At 35.6% G+C, this 11,499-nt stretch overlaps 1 protein-coding gene across 1 annotated transcript in view; it reads right to left on the bottom strand.

The window, feature by feature from the left end:
• LOC118737381 (glutamate receptor ionotropic, kainate 2-like) overlaps window positions 1–9,460 on the bottom strand; it is a gene marked incomplete at its 3' end in the record, with an annotated part of 66,429 nt that extends 56,969 nt beyond the window's left edge. Inside the window, 5 exon segments of the mRNA XM_036467836.1 lie at window positions 593–750; window positions 894–983; window positions 1,172–1,266; window positions 8,422–8,577; window positions 9,106–9,460. Of these exon segments, the coding sequence (XP_036323729.1) occupies window positions 593–750; window positions 894–983; window positions 1,172–1,266; window positions 8,422–8,577; window positions 9,106–9,226 (620 nt within the window).
• Window positions 9,461–11,499: the final 2,039 nt, after the last annotated feature.

Raw genomic sequence — 11,499 nt, 5'->3', positions numbered from 1 at the left:
TTCATCCGTTTTCCGATTCCGTTTTCGGACGTTTTTCAGATCAATTCTCCCACTAAAGTGTTCAGCCGAATCGTATGTGCAGAAAACTATCGAAAATGGTTGTAAAACGGATGCGCTTTGGCTATTTTCCTGAAATTTGTCTGATTAAATTTTTCGTTGAAAACGATTTTATTATGAACTTCACAGACACTTTCTCATAGTTACTGGAAACCAAACAAAAACAACTTTAAGATTCAGCAATTATTTCAATTTGAAAAAATAATTTTAATGTGTTGCTTCTGACGGAATTCGAACCTGGGACCTCCTGGAAGCTAACAAATAGCTGCGCACTTCTCTGCACACTCAGCTACTGACGAATACGTGTTTTCAAATGCTCAGTTTGAACAAATATTTTAAAATTATTATTTTGAAATAAGACGATGACATTTTTCGGATACGAAAAATTAACAAATATGGAAATGTTTTCCGAACGTACGAAAATGTACGAAAACTGCACTCTCGCCAAAAAAAAACGTTTCTCTGCTGGCTGGGGAAAAGATTCAGCTACACATACCTGCGTAAAGCAAAGTAAAACAAAAAAGAATTCACTTACCTGTAATCCCCTGAATAACTCAATTGCCGCACTGTAATCGGATACGGTGAGTTATCATGCGCCTTGAGTAACTCCTGTAACCGTACAATGCCATCATTGTTCTCGTATATAATCGTGAATGTTTTCCATTCCCAATACTTGACGATATCCACGTAAGCCTGTGTGGCAAAAGTTAAAACAATGTACAGCGAAGCCGATTAATGGCAAGTTAAGCTTACAAAATGATTTCAAGTGGTTTAAACATAGCCCAATATGTGGTGAATGCATCTACATATGTCCGTATGCACATAAATGTACGTACCTTAGCAAGTGTATTTGGATGTGGATATAAGTTCACCAGACAGCTTTCACGTCGCAAACGGTAATCCCAGCGATTCTCCAAATGAGGTATCTACAGCAGCAAAAAAATTATATTTAAAAACTACGGAAATGCTGCCATGATGCAAGCAAATCTGACGAAATTGCAGGTGTGTCTGTGCATTAATGTTATTGAGTGAGTGTAACAATGCTAGCGCGTAATACTTGTGTGTGCAATAGTAGTTACTCTAAATATTAATCCTTATACATAAGTTTGTATACCTCCATATTGTCGCAGATACTTTGGACATGGCTGGCGGTGTTTGAAGATTGTGGCCCGAATATAGCTGCTACGCCAATATTCAACAAGCCGCAAACTGTAGCGAATGGGTAAGCAAACAAAAGTCCAAAACAAGTTAGTATACTCAGTGTGCAGATGATAAAGCAGATTTAAATACACATATATTTAAAACAATGTTTGTGGACATTAGGGCGGGTCAACTGTTCTCGAGTATGCTACGAACAAAATGTTAAAATTTTCACTGTTGTGCCCTCTGGTGAAAGTTTTAAGAAAAAGATTAGTGCAGAAATGGATTCATCATACTAGTTAGAAAACCCCTTTTAGCATGTTTTGTATAAAACTAATTTGACCTCACCCGCTTCGTTGAGTGTATGAAATTTCTTCGTGTTACAATAGTTAGGTGTAATTTATTTTAATTTAACTTAGCATATATGCACTCAGCATAAAAGAGATTTTGATATTTTTTAAGCCCCCTAAAAAATATTTTAAAACTAAAATCTTCTCTTTCATTTAATACCCACATTGTTTACAGCATTTTAATTATCTACCTAATTCTCTTAACTCAAGTTGAATTTAATTTCTCAAGCCTGTGGCAACACTCCGTCGTGTAGTTAAGAAATACAAGTTTTTAAAACTATTTCGATAGATGCCTATATTTTAATAACTTATTTAACTTATTAAAAAATAAAATAATTTTAATTGAACTTTCTCAACAGGTGGCAACCCTCTTCAAAATAATTTCAAACTACATACAAACTTCTTTAAACTCTTTCATTATCTTCTCACCAGTACGCTATCACAAATACTTCCATAGGTATGCAGTATGAAAAATTCTCTTTGTATGGCAGGTGCCACTCCCACTTGTCTACTCGAGATGAAAATTTGCTTAGAATTACGCGTAGAATCCTTTTGTGCTATAAGCGCATAGTCGAAAAAATCGCCCATACAAACTGGCCCGCCCTAGTATACATACATACGTATGTACACAAATAAATAAAAGAACGAAAAAAGTGGGCTGAAAAATGGCGGCAAAACTGTTGATAATAACCGTTATTCGTTTGCTTTAATGGCGTGGTATACGAGTTTAACAGCTCTCTTGTGCCATTTCCCTCTGATCCCAACATTATGCGCTTTGTACTTTTCTTTACGTGCCGTTTCCATAGCTAAATAGTATGGCAAATGCGCTACGCAAACACAAAAATTTGCTTTGCCATTTTATTGACTTACTTTGCTTTAGCTCTGCTGTCTGAGTAGATTCCATCTTCGGCTTACATCCAACAGGGACTATTAAGTATTGTTGCTATTCTTATTCTTATTTTCAATTATACGTCTACTGTTGTCTTTTGTTTTTTCGTGGAGAAAAAACGGCAGATATTCGTGTTCGCCAACTGAGCTTTGTCGCGAACAAACCAGTTCACGCTGTGATTGAGTTGGTAGTGTGAAAGGTGAACATTTTTTAAACCGATTATCTTTCCTACCACCAGACAGCATAAAGCATGGCGCTATTGTTTTTATTTTCTTATTTCCAGAAATTTGGAGATGATGCAAATTTTACAATGTGTAAAAATAAAAACAGGTTCAGAATAAACTCTCTGAAATGATGTGCGCCAATACTTAGGAATTTGGCTTGATGAATATATGCCCTGAATATTAGCAACTAAGGGAATTTTGCCAAATCGTCAAGAAGGGTAATCCCGCAGTTGGCACCAGGTTTAGCGGGATATGCTTTCTCAACTTAGCGTATACGCTTTCATCGGAGGTTATGTATGAACGACTGCCGCAGCTATAATGGAGATCTCCTTTGATCCTGTAAAATAGGACGTAAATGCGGGCTCACCATCTGACATGGTAATATCATATTAAGACTATTGCGTCAAGAATCGCCCGCGCATAAGAAATCGAATACGTTATTGATTAGCGTTGAAAACGAGTGGAACCGAGAAATAAAAGCACGTCTATTCCGAGTTTTTTATCCAAAAGAAGAGAGAGAGAGAGAGAGAGATACTTTATTTCAGGGGCCAAAAAGTTATCTCGAATTTACTCATTGAAAATCTTGCCCAAATTCTAAAATTTAACGAAAACCTTGTTTCATAAAAGTCATTAGATGAAAAATATTTTTATGTTTTTTGAAAAAAACGGAGTTGGAGAATAAGATAAAGATGATGAAAATAGAAGAGGAGGAGTGAAATAACTGTTATCAGACAACGTAAAAATAAACCTTGGGTAATAACTGTTATCAAGCAACCTAAAAAATAAACGTTGGGAAATAACTCTTATTATCTTATCTTATTTCTCCTGCATAACAGTTATCAGGCAACCTAAAAAGTAAACGTTGGGTATAACTCTTATCGTCAAAATAAAACATTTTTCTCATCTAATAACTGTTATGGAACAACGTTTTTTCGAAAAAACTTATAACTGTTATGTCCCTGCTTTGTTTAACAAACATAAAGTTAGCTGCAGTTTTTTACATCTACAGTGCGAAACATACATACTTAATTTAGTGACTTTTAAAACGTTCACCACATTACGTCTCGTTCACAATTACAACAGTTATACCGGCTTAAGCTCGGCTTCTCCGCCGATAGAGTTATTCCGTCTTAGCCAGAAAATGAAGACACTGCAAGATACTTGTCCGGCGTTCTCCATGTTTATCTTGCAGATATTTGACCCTGATTTGATGGAAACTATTACAGGTAGTTTTCTATGGCCCTTTGGAATCTTTTACTTTATCAAAAGAAGCAAGTGCTTACAATAAATTAATGCGAAGGTTTGCACTTTAAAAAATTTACAAACTGTGCTTGGGCTTGTCTCCTAGAAAGAAGATGGTCTCTTCAAATATATCTACATACTTGAACTATCTATGTGCATCCATGTGCAATTTTCAACAATACACCTTTTTTGGAAAGTGCTTACTGGTATATTTTACCAGTATATTTTGTGCGATGTCCGAATTGCAGCTTGCTGCTTCTCAGTAGCATGGCCTATCGCAATGCTTCTTAATGGTGATTCGGAAGCTTCCTTCAATCCAAGGTTTTAAGCTGACCATGCACATTGGATGACCAACGCTGACCTGAAGGGGGAATTTTAAATAAAATAAGCTCGTCCAAGATGGGAGTATTCAAGTACTGCTCTTGAGCTCTGCCATAACTTTCCACCTTTATACGTAGGGAGAACTTAAGGGCCGCCTTTCAGAATTGGATGTTGGCCTGATACTGAGTGGGGTAAGGTGAGGATTGCAGGATCTACACACAAGTGTCTTTTCAATGCCCATCATAGTCTTTCCTGAGGGGATTACATAAGGTTTAGCTCCCTGAAGCTGAATGCTGGCTTAATTCCAACACTGACGAATCTTTACTGATGGCTGAAAAATTAACATTGGGTCAGGATCAGTCTATATGTATCACAGTTAATGGGTATGAGCTTCACTTTTCTCTTGGATAGCCGAATATTGGCAATAGTGAAAACGATTGACTACGTTTTGAAAAATAGTAGTGACAGCCAGATGTACTCAAGGCATTGGTAATCCCTCAAATTACATCCATACAGATTCGGCAAGTATCGACTAAACTACGTTGAGAAATATAACGGTCAAGTCCTGGTCTGGGTACCAGGTAGTCAGAAGCACCTGGTAATGAGGCATCTGACCATTTGGTCAGAGAGGACTCAGACCAGGGATTTGTCAGTCCGCAAACAGTTATAGCACTCCCACATACAGCCACCGTCACAAACAGGGTTAATATCACTAGGAGGCTGCCCGAGGATGCAGGTGCGCGAAACTTGCATATTGTCCTTGAATTCGGAGCGTCTTGCTGGATACTTGTTTTCATAGAATAGATTGGGCCGCAGATAACTTGTGGGACTGTTGACTGCGCAGTTTACGGGCCACAAACACTTGACTGCGATCGGCATAACTGTATGACAATCCCATTTTCTCTTCATGCCTTGAAGAAGTTGAGACGGCGGAACACTTTTTGTGTTTCTGCCCCGCCTTTGCAAGGATTAGGCATGAGGTTTTTGGCAGCAAGAGGCGAACAATTGAACTCTTAGACTATTCGTAAATCAAGTAGATTTAAAACAGATTAAGAGCAACATGAAAAGCAGTACAATGTAGCCTGGGTTGTGTTTTTTTGCGCCCGTTGGTTTGTGTTTTTAAATACGACAAAAAAAAAAACGGTATACGACGAGTTAAGACTTCGCGGATAGGTGGAGTACGAGCCCTCCACGAAGAAGAAGCTCCTCCATCTAGTAAGGAGACTCTGACACAAATTTAATGCAGTTCCAATACTAAGAACATTTTCAAACTTACATGATTTTGTAAGCTTTTCCGCTGTGGTCAAATGCACTAGTTGTAAACTACCTCACAACTGGTATGAACCGCATGCCCAACTAGTCCGCCTTTCCATGCAATAAACTGGTATTTTTAACATGGGGATTTCCTACGAGATGGCGATTGTCAGATTTCGGTCAGAAATATACTAGTCTCATACTAGTTCAAAGTTTACAGAAAAATACTAGTCTAGTTATGACCCAAAACAACTACTTTGGGGGTCAAAAAATAAAATGAATTCATGAATATACAATAAAAAATGTTTGATTAAGTACAAGATTAAGTATTACTTAGCAGCCTTAGATTTGACAATAACACTGGTTTACAGCAAAAATGTTCTGTGGATGCCACTATCCAATTCCTATGTAGAATTGCTCGGTGATTCCGAAAATCGAGTTAATTTTTTTTCTCTGGATACGTTTTCGAGATATTTGCAATTAACCATTATTCAGCTTAAAGCAAAAAAATGGGTTCCTTCCAGGGACCGTAACGGTTATAAGTTTTATTTTAAAAATCACTTTTTAATCGTTATTAACTGAGTTTTATTTTTTGCTCGGAAAATAATCGTTACGTTTTAAGTTTTATTTTTTGCACGGAAAATGATGGTTACGTTTTAAGTTTTATTTTTTGCTCGGAAAATAATGGTTACGTTTTAAGTTTTATTTTTTGCTCGGGAAATAATGGTATAATGGTTTCTGAGCAAAAAATAAAACTCAAGAAATAACGATTATTTTCCGAGCAAAAAATTAAACTTAAAACGTAACGATTATTTTCCGAGCAAAAAATAAAACTTAAAACGTAACCATTATTTTCCGAGCAAAAAATAAAACTTAAATGTAACGATTATTTTCCGAGCAAAAAATAAAACTCAAAACATAACGATTATTTTCTGAGTAAAAAATAAAACTCAAAATATAATGATTAAACTTGATTTTTATAAGTAAAAATTAAAAAATAAAAATCAGTGCCGCTGAAGGTACTCCCAGTAATAAGAAATATATTGGTTTACTCCTTATGTACGTAGCCTTTCTCTTTCCGCGTGATTTTTTGAGTTGAAATTTCAAAGGCTAAACGTTATTTGCGGTCCCTGGTTCCTTCTAATCACGTATATCTTCCGAACCAATTTAAAACTCTTAATATAAAATACGCCAAATGAAAGCTAATGAATAAACCGTGTATACATCACTTTCCGATAGGGCTTATAGTTTCTGAAAAATTAATTCATCATTCCAGCTTTTTTTATTTTTTAATGAAAAAACGAAAAAAATCAAGCTTTAAAAGAAGAAAAATTTAAAAACAGGTTCTGTGCCAAATTTTTTCACCTGTGTCGAAATAATGAGTGGTCAAATAAAAATGCGCAAGATTATTTGTATGAAAATTGAGCACGAAAGAATGTTACTCATACGCCGCGTACACTGCTGCCCTTTTCTGCTTATATTTCATACAAAAAATCTTTGTGCATTTTCACTTGACCCCTCATTATTTCTTATTTACCCATCAATTTTCTTCATCAGTAACTTGATTTTGTTTTGTAAGCTGTTATTTTTTAAATTTATCTTCTGTTAAAGTTTGATTTTTTTTTCATTTTTATATTAAAAAATAAAAAAAAAGCTGGAATGATTAATTAATTTGGCAAAAACTATATCCTATCCTATCCTATCGGAAAGTGAGGGTTTATGGAGAATTTCATTGGCTTTCATTTGCCGTACCAATTTTTGCTTTAAGCCGTATCCATATAAAAAAAAAAAGTTAACCCGAATTTCGGAATCAACGAGTAATTCTACATAGAAATTGGATAGCGGCGTCTGGAGAACAAAAACCAAATTAAAATTTGTAATCCAGTGTAAGTAGTGTTAAATTTTTGAGCATTTATTAAAAGCAAAGATAAATACATAAATATTTCAAACTTTCGAACATAAATTTAAATGCATTTTTCATGTTATTAAAAGTACAAGATTTGCGGTACAATAAATAATATATTTTTATATGAATATGCAAAAGAAAAGATTTTAGTTAAAAACAAAATGAATACTTTAGTTAATTTTTGAGTGAACTAAAATAAAAATAAAAGTTTTCATTAAAATAAATTGAATAACTTGCACATTTCAGTCTATTACTTTTTAAATTTTATAAAAGTAATAATTAATGTTTAAAATTTGAAATTTCGATAAGAATAAAATAAATAAATAATTCAAGCATTTATTAAATATGTATTCTTAATTTTGGTCTGTAGTTTGGCTCGTTGATTCATAATAGAAATTAATCAAGTAATCATATTAATCGTGTAATTAAAAAATTCCAAAATTAATGAAAAAATTATGTAATTAAAATCAGTGATTTAATTACATTATTTTTAAGTAATTAATTATTAATCATTAAAAGGGTGGTAATATTTAGCCATTAGCGGTATTTAGCCATTAAATTATCCAAAAAAAAACATGCTTTAGTTAATAATCATTATGAATATTAATCATTATTTAACAGGTCTGGTATAATTGAATACGTACTCGCTTTAATGGTTTACAATATAACAAAATAAACGTTATAGTATTTTGTGTACTTTATTCTATCAAACTGTCAAAGTCAAATAAAACAGAGCATGATAAAATCGTACTGTACTTGGTACAAATCTGGTCATTTTCGAAATAGTTCGGTTTCAGTCAGGAAATTCTAGTTGTAAACTAGTATTTTTCCTGACCAGTTTGGGGTTTCACTGCAGGGTCGTTATCCCTAAGTGCCGCACATTTAGCCCTCCCTCTATACAGCAGTAATATGTATAATAATCACATCGAATTGCTGTCATGGATTATAAATAGCTGTTGCCGCATCCTGATAAGTGCCCACTTACTTGCTGTGTTTATAAATAAAATCGCATAATCTTAAGAGTAGGCAAATACTCACCCCTTTTGCCTGCGTGGAAACTGTCAAACGGTGAGATACGCTCAATTTGCGCCACCAACTTAGAACGCGGTAATATTAATCGATCAGAGTTTATGTGCTCGACGGCCTGGCGAAACGCTAGCTCCTGGGTATCGTCACTCGGGTGAAAAAGGCCACCTGCAGAGCAAACGCATACAGATATGCAGAGTTGAACGGTGAACAGGATAATGTGGTATAATGGGCTAAAATATGCATATATATGTGTGTGTGTGTGGTTGTGATTGTAGCATGAAACATCAAAATAAAAATAAAACAAAAAAGAAACAAGAAAAAATGAGAAACATGAAATGTAAACAAAATCGTTAAATGTGTGGTTTTAATTTCCTTCCATGAAGCTAATATGTGAGTGCGAGGAAAATCGTAATATCCGTACATATGCAGACACAAACACACACATACAGGTGCACAGTCATGCACGTTCAATGTCTTGCGCATATCCAAGTCCATTCACTTATACGCACAGATACTATGCTCATCAACGTAGATTAAAGTAATAAGTTAATGCAATCAGAAAATCAATAAATATAAGAGGAAGGTTGAAAATAAAACAAAGTGCTTGGCCATCTTGGCGTTGTCTGTGACTGCAGGCGTAGGTAGCATAAGCGCGCTTGATGGCCAAGTGACTATTTTTAATTTTTTCTTTACCAATTTTAATGACGTCGGGCAGTGCCAGCGTGTGTTGCAATTGCAGGCTCATTGTAACGGCGAGACAAAGGATCAGGCGGAGTAAGCGCCAACGCCAATGCGCTGAAACTAACGGCTGCATCTTTCTACACCAGCAGCAATACACGCCAAGCCTAGCACTACTCCAAGTTCACTTTGAAATTATCTGTTTAACTTTTAAAGAAGTTTTTCTTTAAACTTTTGGTAATTAATTCGATTTGACCTATCTCTTTTTGTTGATTTTCAGCTTTTTTCTTGCCTATTTATTTTCACACATAAACACACGCGCGCGCCTTTTCGTTTTCTTCATAAAGGTTTTTTATACGCTGACAGCTGGAATGATACTGAACGCATTGTGATGCATGGAAAAGCACCAAGCGTGCATTGAATGGATGCTGTATTGTCGTTGTTTGGTTGTAGTGGGCAGGAAGGGTGGCGAGAGAGGCAAGGCAGCGCATGACAGTTTCAGCGGTTGCGCAGTGGATGCTGTGCTTTAATGGGTGCGGAGCAAGACTAAGTGTACCTAACGGTTGTTGTGCTTTGGCGTTGTTAGCCCAGAAAGGAAGTTGGTAGTGACTTTAATAGGGGATGTTGTCACTGCTTTATCGGCTTCTATAAAACGGCTGCCAATGCTACGCAGGGACACACTTAACCCACGAGTTGAAGTGAAGTCCCGTTTGTTATACCATGAGCTTTGTCACTTTGCTGAATCATTTTTAATCCTTGACGAAACTCCTCAGGCATCTGAGGTTTATAGCTCCCAATCCGTCAAGGCTAATAATAAGGGAGCTAATAATAAGGGAGACTCCAGAGAGCGCAATCTGCTCTACAGAGAGGATGGAGAACTGTCTCTTCCTTCTCATAGTTTCGCAACTTCTGCATCATCTATGGTAAGGCACTCCGAGCCGTTCTGCGTATTTTCCTATAGGGGATGGCTCGTTGGAGCACAGATAGAGTGACATACATCCTCCCTCTAAAAAGAATATAAAATTCGAGAGCTTTTTTGCTCCTGCCTAGGCCAAGATTGCCTAAAAATTCGACAGATCGTAGTTTGCATCTATCTCTCGTTTCCGTGAGTATATATAAATTCTCCTAAAATCCTAGGTTTTCTTAAAAAAAAGCGTGTAATTAGTGGAGGGCATACCAATTAGTGACGCACAGAACCGAGGAACCGGAACAGGAGAACCGGGTCCGACCCGACTCCAAAAGAACCGAACGGTTCCGGCAGTAACAAAACTCGGTTCCAATTTTGTTCGGTTCGAGCGACTATAGAATATATAGCCCGATCACTTCAGACCAAAATCGACGTAGGATTAAAAAAAATTCCGGGAAGAAATTTTTTGACGCAGTTAGGTGTCTCCTGTTTAGGTGAACACAAAATGAAAATTTTTCGCCCAATTGCGATATGGGAAGTGTCCGCCATCTTGGATTTTATGTTTTTTAAATTTGCGCGCGAATTTTTGCATTTCTCGCGAAAAACAGGTTAATAAATTTGTTGAGAATTCGATTCTCTACAATTTTCATGTCCTATCGATGTTTTAAACAACTATTTATTGCTAATAATATGCAAAAAATGCCTAAAATTAGGCAAGTGGCGTGGTCTTTTCGAATTTTCAGCAATTTCTATTTGAAATATGTGCATTTTTTGCATATTATTAGCAATAAATAGTTGTTTAAAAAAATTAAAGGCACATGAAAATTGTAGAGAATCGAATTCTCTACAAATTGGTTCTCAACTTTTTTCATGAGAAATGCAAAATTAGCGCGTAAATCGTAAAAAACACAAAATCCAAGATGGCGGACATTTCCCATATAGCAATTGGGGGAAAAATTTTATTTTCGTGTTCACCTAAACAGGAGACCCCAAACTGCGTCAAAAAATTTCTTCCTGGAATTTTTTCGTTGAAAAAATCTAATGTAAAGTTCGCGCGCAATTCGTAAAAAACACTAAATCCAAAATGGCGGACATTTCCCACATCGCAATTGGGAGAAAAATTTTCATTTTGTGTTCACCTAAACAGGAGACTGCGTCAAAAAATTTCTTCCTGGAATTTTTTCGTTAAAAAAATCTAAAGTGATAGGGCTAATATGGCCGCCATATACATGAACTCGCCGACTTACACCAACTTTGTTGGTTTTGATGCTATCAAATTGAAGTTTAGTTTGTATACGTAGTTATTATGAAGTTCTGAGTTTATCTACCTCTTTTTGTTCGGTTCAAGGCACTATATGAAATAGCTGCTCTTAACAATACCACGTATTCTACGTTTAATTTTAGAGGTTCATTTCATTTCATTTCATTTCATTTCATTTCATTTCATTTCATTTCATTTTATTTTATTTTATTTTATTTTATTTTATTTTATTTTATTTTAT

Source organism: Rhagoletis pomonella, unplaced genomic scaffold (assembly GCF_013731165.1).
Source record: "Rhagoletis pomonella isolate Grant_MI unplaced genomic scaffold, Rhpom_1.0 Rhpom_scaffold_00004, whole genome shotgun sequence".
NCBI classification, from domain to species: Eukaryota; Metazoa; Arthropoda; class Insecta; order Diptera; family Tephritidae; genus Rhagoletis; species Rhagoletis pomonella.
Note: the sequence above shows the minus strand (reverse complement) of the source record. Positions and strands in the feature narration are given on the sequence as shown.